The sequence below is a fragment of the Pelecanus crispus genome, chromosome 5, assembly GCF_030463565.1.
Source record: "Pelecanus crispus isolate bPelCri1 chromosome 5, bPelCri1.pri, whole genome shotgun sequence".
Classification (NCBI taxonomy): Eukaryota; Metazoa; Chordata; class Aves; order Pelecaniformes; family Pelecanidae; genus Pelecanus; species Pelecanus crispus.
The window spans coordinates 58,128,160-58,152,361 of record NC_134647.1 but is presented as its reverse complement, the minus strand read 5'-3'; the positions used below and the strand labels follow the sequence as shown (position 1 = coordinate 58,152,361).

Below are 24,202 nucleotides of genomic sequence, written 5' to 3'. Positions count from 1 at the left end.
GAGTGCCTAGCTAATGTTTTGAAGAGGAATGCAGGGAGAGAAATTGAATTCTTATTGTACGTTTCAGTTGGTACCTTGAGTGGCGCCATGTGAAACTTAGTGTTGAACTGTATCTGATTTCTCAGAGGTACTCTAGGAAGTGGGAAGTATTTAGTTTGATGTTTTTTCCTTCCATCACTGATGCAATAGAAGTGTCATCAGCAAGAAGTAATGAGAATTGTTCTTCATCTTCATGTAGCAAGTTAAATATCCATCCAATATGAGTTCAAAGAAGCTTAGAAAGCTAGTTACTCTGAAGTGCTTTTTAAATTTCTTTTTTTTTTTTTTTTTGAGGATGAGGGAGGAAGGTATATTTCCTTCTTTTTAATATTAATTATGATTTGTATGTAGTGGGAGTACACTGTTTTAATTTCCATTTCTTCTGGGAAAAGCTTTAAGTGACTTCCTGTGGTGACCTTAGTTATTTTACCCTAAAGAAGGGATTTCTCTTCAGGGTATTATTGGAATGAAAGATTTTTTTTCCCCCAAATCAGGGAAGATAGGGAAATAAATAGCAACCTAAGAAATTATTATGAGACTATTACTATCTTGTTGGAGAGCTCATGCTCTACTTAACAGATAAGAAAACAGGTGTGCCTTCCTCACCTCCTTTTTGGGGGGGGGGTGGGGGGGAAGCAGGGAGTGGCAGTTTCTTAGTTATTTTCTGAATGTTTAACTTATATCCTGAACAATGTAAGTATGATTACATTGCTTAAAAGTAAAAAAGAAGAATTAATTGGGAAATCAGAAATAGATTTACTCCTCGTTGTTTTTCTAAGAAGCCAGTGAGTACTGCTGTACTTAAAAATATGCAAACATCTTCTCAGTCAATACCATGCAAGTGGTGAAATATTCCAGTATTATGTCTTTTTCTTTTAAGGCATTTTTCCGTGGATTTATTCAGAGACAGAAATACCTTCAGTGCAAGTTTTCTGCTGTATTAATACAGCAGCACTACAGAGCCCATCAGATGCGAAATACTGAACAACAAAGATACCATCAAATGAAAAGAGCTGCCATTAGAATTCAGGTAATCCCAGAAGGTGTTTTTTGTTGTTTTGCTGTTTTTTTAAAATCTTTCTTGTATTTGTTTCTTCATGATATAATTGTTTTTACAGACATTAAAGAGAGTGGCATTTGTGGTATTTCCCTGAATGCATTTCACTTGCTTTTAGAAGATATTTTCTAGATGTGAGAAATTAGGTATTTCTAATACTGTAGAGATAGGAATCCTAAAAGCCTTTCATGCTAACATGACTTTTTTTTTTCCTTTCAATTTTGTTTGTTCCATTACACCAAAAAATACCCAAAACCCTCAAGGTTTTTTTTTCTTTCTTTCTTTTTATATATTTAATAGGCATCATATAGAAGATATAAAGCCAGGCAATGCGTTAACAAAATGAGAGCAGCACAAGTAATTCAAGCCTGGTTTCGAGGCTGCAAAGCACGAAAGGAATATGCATCTGTGGTAAAAGCTATACGTGTTATTCAGAGTCACTTCAAAACAAAACAGCAGCGGACCTGGTAATACTGAATTTGATATCATTTTCTCTACTTTTCAAAGCTTTTATTATGGAATTATTGAGTACTGCTTTGCACTCTGGCAAGTGCCTATCGATTCTCAGGCTCTGACCCTGCAGCATGTATGTAACATGCATGAACATAATCCTGTTGATGCAGGTGGGATTATTCTTTTGCACAAGATTTTTCTTACGTTTAAATATTTTTCTGGACTGGAAGCTACCTCACAAATTTAGATTTTGCATATTGGGAATCTAAAAAGAGTAGGCTTTGATCTTTTTTTCCACGTATCCTTTTTTACAGGAATAATGTTCTGGATATTGTTAAAATTCCAGCATAAAACTAATAGGATGAGAGGAAATGGGCTTAAGCTGCGCCAGGGGAGGTTTAGGCTGGAAATTAGGAAAAATTTCTTTAGGGAAAGGGTGGTCAAGAATTGGAACAGGCTGCCCAGAGAGGTGGTAGACTCCTCATCCCTGGAAGTGTTAAAAAAATGGGTAGATGTGGCTCTTTGGGACACGGTTTAGTCTAGTCTACCCTTGATTGGCTTAGAGTAGACTTGGTAGTGTAGGTTAATGGTTGGACTGGATGATCTTAAAGGTCTTTTCCAACCTAAACGATTCTATGATTCTATTCTATGATTCTAATAGGATGAAAAGCTATTTTGTTATAATGTATAATGGAATAGTTAAACTAGTTTGTATTTATTTTGCTGTGAGGCAGTTTTGCAATAAATGCTCTACTAGATCAGCCTGATAGCTCATCTCATTCAGAACTGTGTCCTCTGCCAGTAGCAGTAGAAGATGCAGTTGAGGGATAGTACGTTAACCTGACCACTTTCTAAGGCCCTCCCTCAGCATCAACGCTTATTAGATTATGGATGCTAGAACTTACATCCTTGCCTATTCCCTTCGTTATCCTTTTATGGACCTGTTGGCTGTCAAGTTGTCTAATGTCTTTTTAAACTGCTGTCTCAATCCCCAACCTCCTTTGGCAGCAAGTTCTTGGAAGTACCTACTGTAGGAAAACAGGAAGTATCTTCTATTTTAAACCAGTCTTTCTGCCAACATTGCCTATCCCCTCGTTCTAATGTTCCAAGACTGATGGATAACGGCTCTGCTTTCACAATATCTATCTTAATATTTTTGTAAACCTTCACTGTTTTCTTACTTTAAAAATGCAGGTGTTCTCAACTTTTGGAAAAAAACTAAAATGCATTTTCATGTTAGGTTTTTGAAAATGAAGTTCTGTGCACTTACCATTCAAAGAAGATGGAGAGCGACCCTTACTGCACGAATGATTCAGCGTCAGTTTCTGGCAACTAAGAATGCTGCAGTTACGATTCAGTTGGCATATAGACAGTACAGGGCTAGAAGACTTTTAAGAAAGGTATGTTTTCACTTGTACTCTGCTATGTCATGGTTATATTAAAAGTTTTCAATGTATTTGAGTGATTTTTATCATCAATATGCAGAAGTACAGGAAAAAAAAAAGGTGAGACCAGAACAAAGATTGTTCAAATCAAAACTGTTCAATCTTCAAAATATTAAATTTCCTTTTTGATTTGAGCAGCAAGGTTGATTCTTGTTCTTGAACAGTTCCAATTGTTGAATTACCCCTGTCCATACCATAACAAAACAAAATGTAAAATTTTCTGCTGGCTTTATTGCTTACAAAGGATTAAGTTATTGCCCATATTTTGACCCCTTTTAGGTAAGGGAAAAGACATTCCAAACTGTGAAAGTGTATTTTTATATAAACTGGTACTGCATGAGTTTGCTTGTATTTCCTATTTTATTTTTGTTCTTTTTCTCTTGATGGGGGGTGGGGGGGGAACAGAATTAAAATATAAATGTATATTGATTGTGACAGGAATGAACAAAAGTTTAATTATCAATGCATTCTTTAAAATCTTTTTCAGAAGCTTCAAGCTGCGTGTTTGATCCAAAAAGCATACAGAGGTTTCAAGGCAAGAAGGAAGCTTGTTCAACAAAAAGCTGCTGCTGTAATTATCCAAAAACATCTGAGGGCTTGGCAGGAAGGCAGGCTTCAATTTATGAAATACAACAAAACTAGAAGAGCCGTCATTAAACTGCAAGCATTTATACGGGGTTATTTAGTCAGAAAAAAGGTTAGTATACTTCAAATTAAAACTGTGCTTTTGATTTAAATTATCTCTAGAGCTGTTTTAGTATTAATTCTGGCTGGTAAGAAAAGGAAAACTTGATCAGTTGTTGAACTGGAATTCTTCTTAACTGCTTTGAGAACTGGGTGGGTCAGAATAGATCAGAGTACAGTTTGAACCTTTTGCCACAATCCTTTAGCACTAAAATAGGTTTTCATTGTTGGGTGGGGTTTTTTTTAGCTTCTCAGATCTTCGTGCCTTACTTGTAACTGATACTTCTGCACACGTGTGCTTACAATGAAACTGCTGTATATTAATGTTCTTGCTGACAATCAATTCTCTGTGTTATTGTTTATATTAGAGACCTAGTACTGAAGAAAGGTAGCTTACTTAGTTCTGAGGTAATGAATTCTGAGATGATTCTTCAGCATCTAATAGTATATTGCTGTATACTATGGTCTTTGCATAGATGATCAGCTACCTCCGAGTACGAAAATTAATGATGTTTCTTGTTTTGTTTTCCTTCTACAGTTTTCAGAACAGAAACAAAAGAAGAGACTACTTTATTTTACAGCAGCTGCATATCATCATATCTCTGCAATTAAAATTCAAAGGGCGTATAGGATTCACCTCGTCTTAAAAGTTGCACAAAACCAGATCTCGTCTGTTCTTATAATACAGGTTAGCCTAATTAAGGATGAATGGTTTTGTGTAACACAGTCTAATCTCTTTTCTGCCAGCCAAGCAGTAGCACTAAGACAGTGTAGTTCCTTCACATGCAAAAATAAAGCTAAATAATGGAGACTATGATTTTTTTAAAAATAATTCTGCCAGCTAAGCATAATAGAGTGGATCTCAGCAGATTCTGGAGGTTTAAACACTTTGAAGCTGAGGATGGATGGGAAAGTTTGTTTCCTACAGACCCTCAAGCTTGCTAAAGAAATCCGAGTGCTGTCTTAGCATATTTCTTCACATTCTACTGGAAGTAGGACAGATCAGACATGACAACCTGTAAGTCTCATGAAATGAAGAGCATCCACAAACCAGCCCTTGGTATACAGTGATTTATTTGGTTGAATGTCTCCAACCTGCCAGTGGTACCAGAACCTAAGTTGCAGCATTTTTTATATAAACATGTTTTACTTCTCTAAAAGCAAGATCAAAAGTCAGGTCTGTATTGTAGCACTGACTAATAGTAAAAATTATCTTCAAGTCTCCAAACTGACCATTAGCTTGGTCCCAATAATGGAAGGTCAGCATTAGATAAATGAAGAGGCTGAAATGGGAACCTTGAAATAGCTGTTATCTAGTCAAGGATGTTATGGCAGACTTTGCCCTACTACTCCTCCGTATATACAAATTTGTTATCTCTCCCCATAAGTTGTATTTTCTGCTTAAGGCAAGAGTGAATGGGTGGAAGAGGCTTTTTTTGCTCAAGTTTGGCATACAGTACCCTGTCTCTCTTCTCTGTATATGGAGGGGAAGAAACAGAGCTGGGAAATGAGAAAAGTGGAATTGTGGTGGTTCTTAAAAGCCTGCCAGGAGAAAGTAAACTCCTAGGACAGAGTAATGCCAAGCAGAAGTATAAACTGGGAGAGGAGTGGCTGGAGAGCAGCCCTGCAGAAGGGGATCTGGAGGTGCTGTTTGACAGCTGCCTCAATATGAGTCAACAGTGTGCCCTGGCAGCCAAGAGGGCAAACCGCATCCTGGGGTGCATCAAACACAGCATAACCAGCCAGTCAAAAGAGGTGATTATCCTGCTGGATTCAGCGTTGGTGCAGCCTCACCTTGATTACTGTGTGCAGTTCTGGGCCCCACAGTTTAAGAAGGATGTGAAGGTCCTCGAATGCATCCAGAGGAGGGCAATGAAGCTGGTGAAAGGGCTGGAAGGAATGTTTTATAAGCAGCAGCTAAGAACTTTGGCTTTATCTAGTTTGGAGAAAAGGAGACTGAGGGTTGACCTCATTGCTCTCTACAGCTTCCTGAAGAGAGGAAGCGGAGAGGGAAATGCTGATCTCTTCTCCCTGGTATCCAGTGATAGGACACATGGGAATGATTCAAAGCTGTGCCAGAGGAGGTTTAGACTGCACATTAGGAAGCACTTCTTTACTGAGAAGGTGGGCAAACACTAGAACAGGCTTCCTAGAGAGGTGGCTGACGCCCCAAGCCTGTCAGTGTGTAAGAGGCATTTGGCCAATGCCCTTAATAACATGCTTTATCTTTTGGTCAGCCCTGAAGTGGTCAGGCAGTTGGACTAGATGATCATTGTAGGTCCCTTCCAACTGTAAATAAAATGTTCTATTTTATACGGAATGCTTCTCTAACTGCTTCTAGTTAAGATTTCATTTTGCAGTCTTGCATTTCAGCTATGCCAAGGCCAATCAGAGCTGTGTCATGGTGGTTATATGAGTGCTAGTGATGTTTATAGTGCCTGTATCTGTCAAAGTTCATGTTAAAATATTTCTTCAGTTTTTATCCACACTTGGTTTAGGATGGGAAAAGGGAATTTAGGGAAAAGTCTTAAATAAATATATAAATAAATAGAAACGTACTTTAATTTTAAACAGAGATGGTTCCGAGCAAAAATTCAACAAAAGAGATTTCGAAGAGATTATCAAAGAATCATTCAATTACAACGTGTGATTCGAGGCTGGCTAAATCACAGAAATGATGCAGCAACCATAATCCAACGAAATGTACGAAGATTCCTTGCCTGCAGACGTAGGAGAAAATTTGCAGTTGGAATAATTAAATTTCAGGTAAATACCTCTTGTAAGAAAACTACATTTTTTATTTTTTTCATTTTTTTCTCTGATGGGTTTTTGGGGAGAGAGAAGATGTTTACTTTGGTTGGTGGATTTATCAATTAAATTGCAAGCCAAGTCAGCTTCCATTTAGACATCAAAGCTAAATGCAAACAGGTCACAAAGTAATATTAAGCAGAAACTAGTTGAGGTGAGTTATGCAGGAGTGTGTGTGGAGTGTATATACATGTTTGTTTTGGTCTTTTGTCTTGAAAATCCAGTATTTGGAAGATTAAACACTGAGTGGTAATTACCTAAAAAGTAATAACCAAGGTAATGAAATACTTTGTCAGACTTGTGTAAAATTGATTTGGAATGGTAATGGAAGTTCTATTGTCTCTTGTTCACAACTTTTTTCTCTTTGTGAAATTCCTTTTCTGTAGGCATTGTGGAGAGGATATTCTTGGAGAAAGAGTAATGACACAGCAAAAACTAAAGCTTTAAGATGCAGTTTAGAAAAGGCTAATGAAAAGAGCAGAGAAGAAAACAAATTGTGCAACAGAACTGCAATTGCTATTGAATACCTTCTAAAATACAAACATATCTCTTATATTCTTGCAGCGTTAAAGCATCTTGGTCAGTATATCATTTTATTATAACAGATAGATTTTCAGGATGACAGAAACCGGAATTTTTCAGCTGATAAGAGTTTGTAATACTGTTTAGGCTTTCTGTATGATTGTAAAATGTGAATGTGTTAGAGATTATAATGTGTTTTTTTTTTTTTTCCAGACTAAAATGAGATTATTGATTTAAGAACAATATTAAAACGGTTATGTAGAGGAAGGAAATCCTATATGATTGCTCTAATTTCCTGGTAGTCCTACTAATATTATACCTTACATAAGTGAATTATATTTATTATCAGTATATGTTCTCTGTGGGTTGTTTTTTCTTAATTTTTAGTCTGGAATATTAAAAATATTAATTTAGAAGTACTTGTTTAAATCAATAATTGCAGTTTTTACTACTTTGCACTTCTACTTAAAAATAAGAGAAAACCCTGGTTTGCAATTAAATTGCTTGAGCTTCAGAGTTTGGGGTTTATTGTTTGGTTTTGGTTTTTTTTTTTTCCATTTAATTATCACAGAGGTGGCTACCAGGCTGTCCCCAGTCTGTTGTGAAAATATGGCCCAGAGCAGAGCAATCTTCACTATTTTTGTTCTTATCCGGAGTTGCAACCGGAGTGTTCCATGCATGGATGTGATCAGATATTCAGTTCAGGTTCTACTTAATGTTTCAAAGGTAACTTTAATATTTTACTTCTACAGGTTTATCAGCTGTAGACAACTTTATTGTGGTATTTATTTAGCCACAAAACTTCTGAATAAATTTGAAACAACAAAATTAATAGTTGTGAATAAAAAATAGTTTCTGAATTTTAGCTATGTTATTTTGAAATCAATTATCTACTTTGTAATAATTGTGATTTAAATTTCCTTTTGGCAAAAGAAAATTATTTAATTTAAAGTAGTGATTTTGCTTTTAACTGGTTATATTGCAAGGTATCCCAGGTATTGCATGAAACTGTGTAGAAATACATAAAACTGTGTAGAAATGCAAAACTGTAGGAGTTAGGATAAGCTATGAAGTTCTTTTAAGGTAGAAATTTATATGTTCCAGAAGACAGGCTACTTTTCCAAATTCATGTCATAGAATAGACTATATCTACGCTTTTGATTTCTTACAGAAATGATTATTTTCATAAATGCTTAAAGCTGCTTCAGTACTGTAGTAGTACTGTAGTTATTGACTACAGATTGATTGTTCTAGAGTTTTTTACTTTGAAATTTAAAATATTTGCTAAACGTAGTTTTTGATCTTATATTCATCCTACAGGCATTTACATTCAATTTCTTTTATTTCAGGAAAAAAAAACCCGCAACATTTAGGCTAAACTTATTTTGAAATTTCTCTAAACTTATTCTAATTTATTCTTCTACTTTAAATGTAAAACCAGATTCTATGGGTTTCTAAACAAGGGGCGGAAGCACAAAGAGTAGCTTTCTGTAACCTGTTATGATGGTGTAACATACAGAAGTTATTTCTATGGCTTAGATGCCAGATCAGCTACAAATTTAATGTAGGGGAGAATATGGATTTTGCTTTTTCCTCTAACCTGAAAGGGATTTGAAAGATCTGTCATATAAACTCTCTTGTCTCTTTCTTGTATAACAGTATGAAAGAACTACTGAAGCAGTTTATGAAGTAGAAAATTCTGTAGATACGTTACTAGACCTATTGCAAATGTACAGAGGGAAAGCTGGGGACAAAATTTCAGAGAAAGGAGGAAGCATTTTCACAAAGACCTGTTGTTTGTTGGCCATCCTTTCAAAGGACTCAAAAAGAGCTTTGGTAAGACTTAAACTTTTTGGGTTTAATAATTTGATTTGCATGCTTTTCTTGCATGTTTTGGTGGGTTTTGTAATTTTTTTTTTCTGTCCCTTTCTATCAGACCTATTATGGCTGTAATATTAATTATGACTAAACTCTGATTACCAAAAAAAAAAAAAAAAAAAGCGCATTTCCAAGATGGTGAAAACGCTCGTTATTTTGTGCTTTGTATGCCCTGGTCACCCAGAGCTATTCAATAAGACACTGAGGTTCTGATCCTGCAATCCTTGCAAGACGATGATAGTGCAATCCCTATTTTCCACAGAGTTTTGATGACTTTCTGTCAATTGCTTAGCATTAGATATAGTTTAGTTGCCACTTAATTAACTTTTATTTCATTTCTGAAAGTTTACTGTTGCTTTTCAGTTAAAGTCAAGATTGTTAGTAATAACTGGCAATATAATTGCCCATGACTTTGTGTTGGCATACTCTATTGTAACAGAGACATAGCCTGTTTCTGAAAGAAATTTCCTTTATTCATGCCTGTTGCTAGAATCCCTAATAAGGTTATTAGGGTAGTCTGGGCTCTATGCTATAAATTCACTAGCTGGTTATCGATCAGATATAAGCACTTAAGTTATCCAGTCACCTCTTAACCATTGCATTATTCTTTCATTGCTATGAAGAAGGATACAAACACTAATTTCTCTCTCTCTACCAATCATTGAAGGCATATTCCAATGACATATGTAAAAATTGGTTTTAATGAGAGATTAGTAAAATATGACTTGCAAGAGCTTGAAATTTTCTGATATCTCAAGTTGCATACCAGTTGTTAAGTATTTTGAAAGCATTAGACCACTGACTTGTAGGTGTGCTGGCTTTTAAATCGTTTCACTGTACTTGTGGGTAGAAGTTCAGCTCAAATCATAAACATTCAGTTTTCATTGAATAAAATGGATTTCTTGATTTGTTAAGTTGCTTTTGTGCTTGTACTATTAACTGTGTACTATTTTCACCTTTTCCTCAGGAAATCCGAAGCATACCAAGAGCTGTTACTTGCATTCAAAGCCTATATAAACTTACAGCTCGTAAGCACAAAATGGATGCAGAGAGAACACTTGTGAAGCAGAAAACAAACAATTTAAGTGGAACTTCTTTTGTTCCAGTAACTCCTCTAAGAATAAAAACAGTTTCAAGGTAAGAGCTTAAAAATTAGTCTGCTGTTTTTGCTTTGGCAATATAATATTTTAATAACAAGCCACTAATTTTTTCACAGAATTAAACCAGACTGGGTTTTGAGGAAAGATAACATGCAAGAAATTGTTGATCCTCTGCAAGCAATTCTGATGGTGATGGATACTCTTGGTATTGCCTGCTACTGAAATGTAAATGATGTATATGACAATGTGTTTGTACAGCATGTATGTAGTAGACAGCTAAATGATTTTGAAAGAAAGCAAATAAGTATCAAGCTACCATTTAAAATGTTTTTTTCAAATTGCAATTAACATTTCTGTAACTTTTTTTGTGTTGTGTACAGCTTTTGAAATCCTATTTTGTACTACTACCGAAAGCAATTGTACAATAAAATCATAAGCCCTGGAAATTTCACTAGTGCAAGTGATGTGTTATTATTACATATCTGAGTTTTACAAATAGCGTGGTATTCCTTACTCTGATTAAACATTGTAGAATGCTGTTAAAAAAAGTTGTTTGTGTGGGACAGTTATGCTGGCTTGTCTGATCTGGAGAGGTATAGGTAGGAAGGGAGGCATAGTCTGTGGATCTCAAAACTGGCTACTGTTTTTGGGGAGCTTGAGTTTACTTACTAGAAAGGTTTTGATGGTTCATGTGCAACTAGGAATTTTTTTATAATTCCCTTTTTTTTTTAAACACTACATGATTATGATGGAACAATGGGATATTGTAAGGGTGAATTTAGAAATTTGGACCTGATATTTTAAGGGAGGTGATTTGTGAGTGCTTTCTTCCTATCAAGTTAGCAGTACATACAAGCATGTATCTCATCCAGCTGAATAGATTGTGTTCATCACAGCACCTCCCTTAAATTCTGCTCTCTTGTGCCTTGGAATTGAATTTGCTTAGAGCAAGGCCAAGAAAACAAAAACAGTAAAATTATACCCTCCCATCCCCAAATCTAAAGATTATGCCTCCCAAGGGTGAAGCGTGATGCTAAATCAACTGATAGCCTTTAGTCACTTAGGAGATAATTCACTGTAAATGAGTGTGTTGTGGTTTTTTTTGTTGGGGTGTGTGCTTGTTTTTTAAAAAGACTCAAAAGGGGCTAGCTGTATACAACAAAACCCAACAGACAGATAATAGTAGTGTCTATGTTCTTAATGTAAGAGCTGGAATAGTGAATAATATATAGAATGCAACAGACTGGTTTTATGGGGGTAGGCTGGAGGAGGGGGGAATTTTCTATTTCCTCTAATTTCAGCCAAGATAAATAATGTGATAACAGAATGCCCTTTAGACTTGGAACTTGGGAGGTTCTGAGGGGAGCAGTGTTCAATTAGTTTAAATAGTTCCATAAGCTTGTTGCCTGATTTCACTGTAAAATGGTAAATTCTGTCATATTTACTTGTAAAGTATGCCAAATGGAAGTTGAATTCTGCAAGTCTGGTGTTAGGATATTTGGATAACTAAAATAAATGAAAATAGTGTTTTCGGTGAAATAATTTGTTACAAAATACCATGGACACTAAGGCATTTGTGAATACCTTTTTAAAATCCAGTTAATTATTTACAAAAGTAATACTTGGGGAGTTTTCACAGGTGGTGGAAATTGTTGATGGAGACAGTAATGAAGATGAGATTTAAAAGCTGTTTTTTCTTCCTAGTTACAATGTATTCAGGCAAACTCTTTGCAGAAGGTAAATACACTGAATTCTACTGTTAATAAATGTACATTGAATCTAGAACATGCAGTCTAAGGTAACTTAAGTCTTTCATATCTTTACCAAGAGTAAATGCTGCTTTTTAAATATAATTTTGTTGTGAGATGGCTGATGATTGTGATTTAACTGTCGCTGTAGCTCACAGCTACAGATTGACATCTAAGCTTCAAAGCTGTAAAATTGAAAGGTTCAGACTTTCATTCAGGAAAAGTTTATTTTGAACAGTATTTGAGAGGTTTTGAAGCACTCAGACTTTGTACTACTAAAACATTTTATATATTGAAGTGTCTTGGTGATTGAAGTGTCTTGGCTTACTACAAAGCAAAAAAGTGGAAGTTAAATGGAACCTGCAGAAGCTAGTCTGGAGTGGTTCTGCATTTCCTATCCTTATTTTCAGTATTGCTTAAAATTCCTGGGTTTATATAGTTTACATATCGCTTGAACTGCAAGTTTACAAAGCTCTGGACTGTATATGAGGGTACACCTCCATTAATTCAAAAGGTATCCCTTTTTTTGCATTTCATTTTGTATCTGCTAATGTATATTTAACTCCAACATATTTGTTGCAACTACCTCTCTTCACTAGAGTTTTGTCCTTTTGCAAAGCAGTTGAGATTACACTGATACCCTTTGAAAGTCAAACAAAAGGTATGTAGGTAGCAACCATTTCTGTCTTTTAATTACTTAAAAATCTTAATTACCCTCAGTGTTTTGTTTTGGTTTTTTTTTCTATTTAGATGTGATACAGTGGCTGAAGGGAATTATTAAAAAAATTATCTTGGCAATTTCTATTTAGTAAAAATACTAAATTTGCAGAAAATTCTAGTAAATGCAGTAAATTCTAGTGGCATTATTGAGTAAAAGAGCAATAGTTCGTTATTTTGGTTCTGATATGCATAGGGTGAAAGCAGCAGTACCATCTTGTGGGAAAATTCTGCCCAATTATAATGAGATTCACAGGTGGTGATTCAGTTTTTAAAACTTGGTTCTTCAGGTTGGATTGCCTTGTAATGCCATGGAAAGAATTTTTGAGGCCCAAAGGATAATTTTATAAGAAATCCAAACATAAGTATTGCTGCTTTTTTGTTTGTTTGTTTTTAAAAAAAACTTAATGTCATACTCAGCACAACTCCTTTTAAGGGTTTTGTCCTCTTACTGGCTTGGCTTTTCTTTAATTGCAGTTCTGCTTGTTCTTTCCTTAACCTCCATTTCTTCTTTCTTTTCCATTGGATCTCTTATTAAATTCCATTTCTTCAGCAAGTTTAACTCCTATATTGCCTCCTGGCAGTTTGTCATACTGTTCTGATAATGTTTGCTGAATGAGGAGCTATGGCATAGCTAGTCTTGATATTGTTGCCATTGGATTTTAGAGCAGGCATTGGTATGTTTATGCAGCAAAGGGTGTTCATGTTTACATCTTCTGGGCTACATAAAGAGTCAAATAAATGTGTCCTGCATCAGTTTTGCTTGGTTCACATTAGGAAGTTTCATTCTACAGCTGATATTCCTGTGAACCTAAAGAACAAAAGCTGATATAATTGTAATATCTTGATTTCAGTGAGTTTTGCAAGACCCTTCATGCTTGTAAGTATTCAGAATACCATTCACCTTGCCTGAAAGCCTGAATCAATCCAACTGATATTAAATAAATTAATGCAAAAAAAGTTCATATCTGGGCTGAGATTTTTAGTGAGAAATATATTTATCTTTTTGCAGGTAAACCTTGTGATTTGCCATACATAGAAAATGGAAAGATTGCCCAGTACTATTATAATTTCAAAAGTTACTATTTCCCTATGCATAAGGAAAAAAAAACTTTCCTATTCTTGTATGGTTGGTTATACAACTGAAGCTGGGACTCAAAATGGAAGAGTAACTTGTACAGCAGAAGGATGGTCTCCAGTGCCACAATGCTACAGTGAGTTAGCTTTATTAATCTCATCACTGCTTCTAGCAGGAAACTTTTCTAGCTGGATTTCCTTGAACATATAGGAACAGAAGCTGCATAGCAAAAGGGATAAAATGTAGAAGTTAGGACAACAAGGTGAAATCAATGCTTTAAGTGTACAAACTACGTATGTTTATACGTGGAATGTTTTTACAATAATACAAATTTTAAGGGCTTTTACCATATGTGTTTTTGTAAGAACACCAAGGAGGTTGCCCAGTTTCCTTGTTTTGGGAAAACTAATAGTGTCTCCTCAGATGTATATCCTCTAGATTCCTTGGTGGTTGTGCTATTACTGTTGGTTTGATGTATTGTTTGAAGAAACTCTACCCCAATCATCAATATGTCAAGAAAAATAGATTAGATCAGGATAGCTAAAAGCCCCCTTCTTTTGTTAATCATAAACAAAAATATTCCATTAATTCTTTCTTTCTAACCAAGCTGTCTCCTTTCATTTAGAAAAATGTAACAAGCCTCTTTTAGAAAATGGCTTTTTTTATGGTACAGAAATGTACTTCAAAATACATGAGAAACTGCAATACAAATGTAATCCAGGCTACCACACTCCAAGCGGTGGTACTGAAGATACAGTACAATGTCAGCCAGAAGGATGGTCTTCCCAGCCCAGCTGTACTAAAAAATTGGGTAGGATTCTGCATTTTTCTCCGTTATAATCTGTCTTATATGCATACAATTCTGCTATCTTTGCCGTCCCTGTAGGGCCAAACTGCCTATGTCAGGTTATCATTTCAGTACTCCTAAAGTAGGTTCTCAGCTGTACCTCATGGGAAGAAGTCAAATTTCACATGCTGCTAGTTTTGTGAATTTGTATAGATAAAGCTGTATATAGAAGGAATCAGTATAGATGAAATTGCATTGTTTCAAATAAACCTACTGCCATCCAAACTTTCTTCCCAAATGATGACTGGAATCTTGTGTAAGTTACTGCATTTTTAATTATTCATTATTTGCAAAGATTTTGCCTTGGATATGACCACTTTTAAGGTGTTCCCAAGGAAAATTTTAGATTAATAACTTGAAATGAAAAGAGCAATTAATATTATGCATATGCTTTATTTATTTAAGAGTCGTGTCAAGTACCCAATTTACAGCATGGCAGCTACTTCACAGTCCAACAAGAGTTTCAACTGAATGAAACACTGCTATACAAATGTGATGAGGGATATCATACTGCAGGAGGAAACACTACAGAAGAAGCAGTGTGTCTAACACATGGGTGGTCCCTTACTCCAAACTGCGCTAGTATGTAATGGGCTGGAAAATGATTCTGTTTGAAATGTGATTTATTCTACAAATGAACAAAAATTTACAAAAAGGCTTGTTTTAGAAGCTGTTGGGGTGGGGGAGGGGGAACAACACACGGGGACGGGACAGGGTGGGGAAGTCTTCCTCAACTGGTTTTCACTCCTGTGTGTTTTCTTCCTAGAAATGACTTGCTCTTCTTTGAGCGCAATAGCACATGGAGGTTTCTATCCTATGAAGAAAATCTATGAAGAGGGAGATGTAGTTCACTTTTTCTGTGAGGAAAATTATTCTGTCACTGAATTTGACCTAATTCAATGTTATTATTTCGGATGGCATCCAGACCCTCCAGTATGTGAAGGTACCTTATTTTTATAACTTTACTGTGTCAAATTCTTAGTGGAAGAACTAGCGCTTTCCTTCATGAAATGCTTTATGAATACAAAATAAAAATATGCCCGGAGTTGTGGTGAATGGAGTTAAAGCCAGTTGGCAACCGGTCACAAGTGGTGTTCCCCAGGGCTCAGTTTTGGGGCCAGTCTTGTTTAATATCTTTATCAATGACTTGGACGAGGGGATGGAGTGCACCTTCAGTAAGTTTGCAGATGACACCAAACTGGGTGGGAGTGTTGATCTGCTCGAGGGTAGCATGGCCCTGCAGAGGGATCTGGACAGGCTGGACTGATGGTCTGAGGCCAACTGTATGAAGTTCAACAAGGCCAAGTGCTGGGTCCTGCACTTCAGTCACAACAACCCCATGCAACGCTACAGGCTTGGGGAAGAGTGGCTGGAAAGCTGCCTGGCCAAAAAGGACCTGGGGGTGTTGGTCAACAGCCAGCTGAACATGAGCCAGCAGTGTGGCCAGGTGGCCAAGAAGGCCAGCAGCATCCTGGCTTGTATCAGGCATAGTGTGGCCAGCAGGAGCAGGGAGGTGACTGTCCCCCTGTACTCAGCACTGGTGAGGCCACACCTGGAATACTGTGTCCAGTTTTGGGCCCCTCACTACAAGAAGGACATTGAGGTGCTGGAGCGTGTTCAGAGAAGGGTGATGAAGCTGGTGAAGGGTCTGGAGCACAGGCCTTATGAGGAGCGGCTGGGGGAACTGGGATTGTTTAGCCTAGAGAAGAGGAGGCTGAGGGGAGACCTTATCGCTCTCTACAACTATCTGAAAGGAGGTGGTAGTGAGGTGGGTGTTGGTCTCTTCTCCCAAGTAGCTAGCGATAGGACAAGAGGAAATGGGCTCAAGCTGCACCAGGGGAGGTTTAGATTGGATATTAGGAAAAATTTCTTCACAGAAAGAGTGGTCAAGCATTGGAACAAGCTGCACAGAGCAGTGGTGGAGTCACCATCCCTGGAGGCTTTCAGAAAACAGATAGACATGGCACTTTGGGACATGGTTTAGTGGGCATGGTGGTGTTGAGTTGATGGTTGGACTGATGATCTTAGAGGTCCTTTCCAACCTTAATGATTCCTAGTTTTTACTTTCATTATAAATAATCCAGCCACCAAGCCAGGAAACATGAAATTGTTACTCTACCCTTAATTGGTTTAGTGGTGGACTTGGTAGTGTTAGGTTAATGGTTGGATTGGATGATCTTAAAGGTCTTTTCCAACCGAAATGATTTTATGATTCTATGATTTTTTTTTTTTTTGTACCAGTTCACAGCCTAAATAGAAATCAAGTGTTAGCTGAAAGGCATGGAGCCAAGATAGCAGGGAGGGAGGCAATGGTAATTGGAATTAGCTTTCAGTGGACTCTAACAATAGAGCAGACACTGTTTCTTGCTGATGTTGTATCATGGAGAAGCAGGAATCAACAAGTACAGGGAAGTTGTTCAGCCCCTGAAGCTCCAGTTAAACCATGTTTAGATTACACGAAGGTTTAATCAAGCATGTTAATCCTGCCTTATGAGGTGGGAACATGGCTCTTGGGAGGCATTAACATTTCTAACGCATTCCTCCTGAGCTTGGGGATTGTGGTACTTTTCAGAGTTTTACAGCATCACCAAACTGTACATGTGTTCAACAGAATTAAGCAGAAAGGTCATCTGGAGGACAGAAATACACCTTTAGCAATTACTATCACTTCCCCAGTCATTGGGGGATAATGGAGATTCTCAGAAAAGAAACTTTCAAAAGAATGAAAGGTCTAGTGAACCAGATGAGATAGAGTGTACAATAGAAAACAGTACAAATCAACATTTAGCCTAGCTGAGAATTTATAATATCGTTCAACATACCTTTGTGGTTGTGGGTCATTGTCTTATCTGGATATTGTCCCCTTTCTGAGGATTACTCCTGAGCTTTAGGAGATCTCGCTGCCTCATGGTAACAAATTCTCTGCTTTATATACAAGGCATGCCAGGTGTTGATGACAGAGGATGGGACAATCAATAATTTTTATTGGTTTAAGCTAAATCTATGGTATTAATTTCCAATATATTTTTACAGGAATTTTTCCCATGAAGTATGTTTTCTAAGGCAAATTTAATAATCATTTTGTGTGGGGTGCTTGAGATTTAAAAAAAAAAAAAAAGTATTTAGCCTTTAAAAAAATATAGACATGATAAGCACAGTTTTCAGTAAAATTAGTTTTTTGTAATTCCTTCATAGCTAATCTTGTAGAAGACTATGTGATTGAGCACGAAGATGAAATTCATCTTCTTTTCTTAGAAGATACAGTAGCATTTAAAATGCACTAGAATCTTTCAATTAAATTATGTGTGTTAGGACCCCAGCCATTCTGTTGTCATTCTGACAACACAGCAGGAATTTTCTCCTTGAGTGAGCGCAGAGAAGGTGGGGCGCTCAGGAGAATAAAAACATGGCCTAAATCTAGTTTTGAGGATACAGTAATCGCAAACTTAATTTGGGGATAGGAAATGGGCTATGATTCTTGCTACTTCTGTAGTATTGGAATTAATACATAAGCTGCTTTAAATATTATATCAATAGAGGGTATGGGAAATATCTATTTCCTGAAGTCCTTTAAAGAACATTTCAAGTCTATGTGCGGAAATTACAAATTTGTTTATAGCAGTGCAATAGCATAATACCTGTATTTTATATTTGTTAAATGTAAAATCACTTTTTTGTTCTGGTCTCCCATTTTGTTAAGAAAATGGGAGTAATCAATTACTCTGGATCAACCAAAAAAGTGTTTTGAGCTATAGGCTTGCATGCTGTATAATGAAATTAATTGTGTACGTGGTTTTGATTAGTGAGAAAACAATATGCTTTTTTTTATTTTCAGCTGTAAAAAATAAATGTCCTCCACCACCGCTTCCTCCTCATGCCCATATCATCACAGTTAGAAGAACATATCATAACGGAGACAAAGTTCGTATACAGTGTCCAAGTACCTTTGAAATAAGAGGATCTGAGGAAATCCAGTGTGACAAAGGAAAATGGACATCACCTCCTATTTGTATTGGTTAGTACTTTTGTGAAGACTGAAAACTGAACAGAAATGATTCTTCAAACAATGCCTTAATTTTCTGGAGAGCCTCAGTTTCCATATCTGCAAAACTGTTTATGTCCTCTTCTGTTAAAATGCCTGAGAGGTAAAGTGCTGCATAATTTGCAGACAATCTGTTGTTCACAGATTAAAGAGAAAGCATGAGCTAGGTGAATTCAACTGATATCTGTGTTGTGTAGTTCTCCCCTGGAATATTGATTTTATTACATCTTACAACACATAAGTGGATGTCTGTTTTGGTATTTGAAAATGAGTTATTTCTGAGAAAACTGGTTCTAAGTTTCTGCTATGGTTATAGGAACTATGGATAAATGGGAATCTGAGGCACCATCATCACTCGAGGCAGATGCAGCAATAAGGGCAAGCAAAACATATCGCAGTGAAGATATGAGTAGGTGAACATTGCTTTTCTATTTAAAAGGGACTTCAATACTCTCCAATGCTATTATAGGCATTTTATGACTCTCTTGCTATAGTACAGTTTCTTACTCTTAAAAATGTTTGCATGTGCTACAGATGTCAACGTAGCAATCTGAATGAATGAAAGGCCATTGTTGCTTGTTTCTAGTGATTATAAACTACACCTATAAGCCTGTGCTGTATTTGTAATTTTATTTCATACATTAGCATTTACCTTCAGGCATTTTGTACCCCTTCTGTTAATGTGTCTGAACATGCAAATTCATGAGTATTTTGCTGATCCTTTGATTAATAGTTCCAGTGAGGTTTCTTTTGTTTGTTTTGAACCACACATGGGCTAAACGTTTCAAGCAACAAACAAAGACAGTCTCATCACAGAAAAAGAATCTGTATTAAGTGTAAACCAGCAAGAGTCAAGAGTGGATATAGATGAGAAGTGTAGAGGGAAATAGAATGCCTGTCTGCAATTCAGTAAGGCAAGCGTAGAGTTTCTGAAAATGAAATTTGAAAAGAAATTATATTATCTATTATTAGATAATAATAGATAGATAAGTCTATTATTAGTCTGATGCTTTTGCCAGTGTTAATGCTGTTTCGAAGATCTAATTACCTATCTCCCTATTATGTATTAGAAATGCAGCAAGACTGTACCTCTCCACCTGTGATTAAAAATGGTGGTGTTCTTGGTCCATTATTAACAAGTTACAAAAATGGTTCCTCAGTAGAATATGGTTGTCAACATTACCATTTTTTGGATGGACCTAGTACTGTTTACTGCAAACAAGGAAACTGGACAGAACAACCAACTTGCTTAGGTAAGTCTTGTAAGAGAAAGAAAGTTTTGTCATACGTAATATAGAAAGGTAAAACTGGAAAGAACCTCTAGATAATCCTTTCATGACCACCTTTTCTTTTTCATTTGGGTTAGTAAAGATTCCAGAAACATGAGGATGAACCAAAATCAAATCTACCTAGGTCACTCCTGCTAGGTGTCCTCTGGCCTGTTCTTACAAACGTCTAACTGGATTCCTCTGTTTTCCTCAGTGAGCTATTCTAGAACATAGCTACCCCTGTTACCTAGGAGGATTCTGTAATTTCGTTCTGCTATATTCTCCATTCAGTGAATTTCTCCCTATCCTTCAATAGATGTTTAGAAGGAATAACTGCAGCCATTGCCAAAATGGATTTTAGATATGATTAACAAGGAATACAATGAATTATTGGACTTTCATTTTTAAACCTTCAGCCTTTGTTTTTATTATGTGTCTTTATCATTTCATTCTGGGCTTTCTATTTTTTCTGTGCTGCCCTTATGTATGCTGTTCAAAACAAGGTATAGAACTCCCATTAGGAATTTACCAATACCAACACAGGAATACTACTTCTGATGATCTACAAGAGTTGTTCCTTTATCTTTCCTTCCTTCCTTCCTTCCTGTAACCAAATAATTCTATTTTACTAGCATACTTTGTTAAATTGACTCACTTTAAGTTTGTAATCTACTGTGAAAATGCAAATAAATAACTAGTTCCGTTTTAATTACGTATTTCTAAATGAATAAAATGTACCTTGTCTGGATTGAAAGGTCCAGATCAGCATTCTTGGATCTGAATTCTCAAACTTAACAAATCCCGTGAAATAATGAAAACTCATTTCCTATGAGTGTTATTTGTCTCCTAAGTGTCCAAATAACCACATCATCCTTTCCATGTTTTCTGAGATTTCTTTTCAACCCTCACCTAATCAGACCAGAAAGAGCATGTAATGTAGTTTGTTGCGGGAAAAGATCCATGCCAATTTGTTCTTATGGAGCTGTTGTCAGAATGTGTAATAACTGATTTCTCCTTGCCTTTCCCTCAGCAAAGTGTTAATAAGGGCTTCTATCAGGCAATGATTCTCGCGGAACTTGTAGAAATCTATATTTGTAACTATCCCTCTGTCAGGCTTTATTGAAGTTGGACAGTGGTTTCAAAAGTTAACGAGGACAACTGTAATGGAAAGCTAGGCTACCTGATGGGATCCTGGCACCAAGTTTTAAGAAACCTGTCAGAAAGCAACCAAACCAATATTGACTTTAAGTAACTTGAAAAAGCCCAAAGAACACCACAAAACTTCCAAAAGGTTTTAACAGTGACAAAGCAAAGAAAAAAAGCAAAGGGAATTGTCAAAACACTTCCTTAGGTTAACAGTTTAAATTTACTGTGTATTAACTACTACTATCTTCGAAGGGCTTACCAACCTGATAAGCCAAATCTGACAGGTTAATTTTGATGAATGACTATTTTCATTATAAAAAGTCCTTTCAAGTTACAGTAAAGAAGTTCTTTTCTTCTTCAATAGTAAACCCAGGCTGCCATATTTTTACAAATGCTCATAGAAACCAGTTTGTCAGAAGTGTGTCTTTTCTGTAATTTACTGTTCCAAGTTTAGGCTTTTTTTTGCATGTTATTTCTCTTACTTCAGCCCATTTCTTTACATTTGCATTTTGTTTTATGCATCTATAGTTCTTTTTCTTGCAAGGTTCAAAAACATTTTAGAAGTATTGATTTAGATTTCTCTTCGTCGACTCATACAAAACAGAGCTAAGAAATCACTTAAGGTTGCTGTCCTGGTTTTGGCTGGGATAGAGTGAAATTTTCTTCCTAGTAGCTGGCATAGTGCTGCGTTTTGGATTTAGGATGAGAAGAATGTTGATAACACACCGATGTTTTAGTTGTTGCTAAGTACTGCTTATGCTAGTCAAGCACTTTTCAGCTTCCCATGCTCTGCCAGGTGCACAAGAAACTGGGAGGGGGCACAGCCAGAACAGTTAATCCAAACTGACCAAAGGGCTATTCCATACCATGTGACATCATGCTCAGTATATAAACTGGGGGGGGTTGGCCGGGGGGAGCAATGGGAACTGTCTGGGTATCAGTCGGCGGGTGGTGAGCAATTGCATTGTGCATCACTTGCTTTGTATAGTATTATTAGTGGTGGTGGTGGTATTATTATTATACTATTATAATATTGTTGCTGTTATTGTTATTATATCGTTATTGTTATCATTACTATTTTACTTCGTTTCAATTATTAAACTGTTCTTATCTCAACCCGGGAGTTTTCTCACTCTTACTCCTCCAATTCTCTCCCCCATCCCACCGGGGCAGGGGGAGTGAGCAAGCGGCTGCATGGTGCTAAGTTGCTGGCTGGGGCTAAACCACGACAGTTGCTTTTTATTGAAGTATGCTTTTATTTCCTAGAACCATGCACTCTTAACAGAACTGATATGAACAGCAACAACATAGAGTTGAAATGGAGACAGGAAGAATTAATTTTCCTACACGGTGATCTCGTAGAGTTTGAATGTAAACAGGGATACAATTTTCTCCAGACTACCATTCCATCTCCTGGGAGGACACAGTGTAACCACGGCAGACTGAAATATCCGAAATGCATTATGCAAGGTAAAACAATACCTTCTTTTACTGCCTTTTTAATTAATCAATCTCAAACCTATTTAGAGTTAATTTGCTTTGGCAGTGCAGGTCTTGAGTCTGTTGTAAATAATGGATGTTTAGGGTTCAACGACACAGATATGCACAGATATCCTTGCACAAGACAGCTATATTGTTAAATATATCTAAGCATGGAAAAATAATTTACCTTCTTTGATGGGGAAGGCTGTAGAAAGGAGGGAGGAGCTCTTCTCCAAGCCCAGGGAACTCAAAGCTCTGTAGAAAGACAGCCGTAAACAATTAAATGCACCCAAGGGATTTCTTATGGTTAGAATTAAGCAGGAGATTGCATTCTGATCTGAGACATAATGAAATAGTAAGAAAATATACTATCTGAGAGTTGGTATCCTAGTGTTGACAGGCATTTAAAGCTGCTGATTTGTTAGTTTCTTAAGCTGAATGTTTGTCAAATGTTTTTCACGTTATTCCAGCTCCTACAGAAAAATGTGACTCTCCACCTTCTATTGCAAATGGAGCTCTTACTCTCCCACCCTTGACCCAGTATGACAGTGGTTCTTCAGTTCAGTATAGTTGCTCTGACTATCATTTTTTGCAAGGATCCGAGAGAATCTACTGTTCTGAAGGACAGTGGACTTCACCACCAGTTTGTATAGGTAGGCATGATAAGATAAATAAGCACTTCTCTCTGTAATTCATAGAATCATAAAATAGTTTGGAATTGACCTTTAAAGGTCATCTAGTCCACCCACCCTGCAATGAGCAGGGACACCTTCAACTAGATCAGGTAGCTCAGAGCCCCATCCAACCTGACCTTGTACGTTTCCAGGGATGGGGCATCTACCACCTCTCTCTTGAGTGACCTGTTCCAGTGTTTCACCACCCTTATTGTAAAAAATGCCTTCCCTATATCTAGTCTGAATCTGCCCTCTTTTAGTTTAAAACCATTGCCCCTTGCCCTATCACTACAGGCCCTACTAAAAAAATTTGTCCCCATCCGTCTTATAAGCCCCCTTTGAGTATTGAAAGGCTGCAATAAGGTCTCCTGGGAGTCTTCTTTTCTCCAGGCTGAACAACCCTAACTCTCTCTAATTTCAGATACTTAGAATTTATAAATTGAGTATTGCCAACTAGAACTTTAAGATCTCAACTTCAGTTTTTCCAGTTAGAGATGAAAATTTTAATAGAAGCAAATGTAAGCTTGTATGGCTGCTTTTTTTTCCTGAAATATCACATGCCTGCAGTATCCAAAAATACAGTGATTTCATGTATAATGTATTAAGAGAATGGGAAATAATCTACAGTTTTAGTGTAGACTAGTCAAAATGATGATACTTCAAAAATAATTGATTTATTAACACTGATTAAGTCTCTCTTCTTTAGAGCCATGTACTTTGTCAAAAAATGAAATGGAGAAAAATAATGTGCTGCTGCAAGAGTTCTATGAGAATCAAGTTTACCTTTACCATGGGGATTATGTTGGATTTTACTGTAAACAGAATCATATTGGAGCAGAATCTGGTACAACTTTATTTCAAGTGCAGTGTAAGAGAGGACAGCTGATGTATCCAAGATGTGTTGAAAGATGAAAATAAGTAAGGACTTCAGGAAAGCCTATAGGCAAGGTATGTACATGTTCTTTATCTGGTGTTAGCAGCTGAATTAAGATGACCTCATATTTTCAAGATCACTACAGTCAGCTTTGAGAAATGAGTGTTCAGTGGCATTGTTGGGTCTGATCTGAAGGGGGAGGGAAGTGAACGTGCTTTGTGGTATGAGGACTGGGAATACAGCAGAAGAATGCAATATTGGCATATGCATGGAAAACTTAGGATGAAGGAGTTTTGTAAGGCTTACAGTGATAAAGTTGAGGATGCATTACAATCTGGAA

General features: G+C 36.6%; 2 protein-coding genes across 2 annotated transcripts in view; both read left to right on the top strand.

Moving 5' to 3' along the window:
• The window catches only part of ASPM (assembly factor for spindle microtubules), a 30,951-nt gene extending 20,674 nt beyond the window's left edge, over positions 1-10,277 (top strand). Inside the window, exons 19-29 of the mRNA XM_075710020.1 lie at positions 920-1,069; positions 1,397-1,563; positions 2,790-2,949; positions 3,482-3,691; positions 4,217-4,366; positions 6,253-6,444; positions 6,873-7,065; positions 7,580-7,734; positions 8,668-8,844; positions 9,854-10,023; positions 10,103-10,277. Of these exons, the coding sequence (XP_075566135.1) occupies positions 920-1,069; positions 1,397-1,563; positions 2,790-2,949; positions 3,482-3,691; positions 4,217-4,366; positions 6,253-6,444; positions 6,873-7,065; positions 7,580-7,734; positions 8,668-8,844; positions 9,854-10,023; positions 10,103-10,208 (1,830 nt within the window). The 3' untranslated portion in view covers positions 10,209-10,277. The remainder of the gene's footprint in view (positions 1-919; positions 1,070-1,396; positions 1,564-2,789; positions 2,950-3,481; positions 3,692-4,216; positions 4,367-6,252; positions 6,445-6,872; positions 7,066-7,579; positions 7,735-8,667; positions 8,845-9,853; positions 10,024-10,102) is intronic.
• A 1,364-nt stretch (positions 10,278-11,641) lies between these two features.
• Positions 11,642-24,202, top strand: part of LOC104029701 (coagulation factor XIII B chain) — a 37,388-nt gene continuing 24,827 nt past the window's right edge. Inside the window, 12 exon segments of the mRNA XM_075711210.1 lie at positions 11,642-11,723; positions 13,464-13,552; positions 13,554-13,665; positions 14,155-14,340; positions 14,782-14,958; positions 15,143-15,319; positions 18,212-18,391; positions 18,735-18,827; positions 19,489-19,671; positions 22,099-22,302; positions 22,785-22,967; positions 23,695-23,875. Of these exon segments, the coding sequence (XP_075567325.1) occupies positions 11,642-11,723; positions 13,464-13,552; positions 13,554-13,665; positions 14,155-14,340; positions 14,782-14,958; positions 15,143-15,319; positions 18,212-18,391; positions 18,735-18,827; positions 19,489-19,671; positions 22,099-22,302; positions 22,785-22,967; positions 23,695-23,875 (1,847 nt within the window).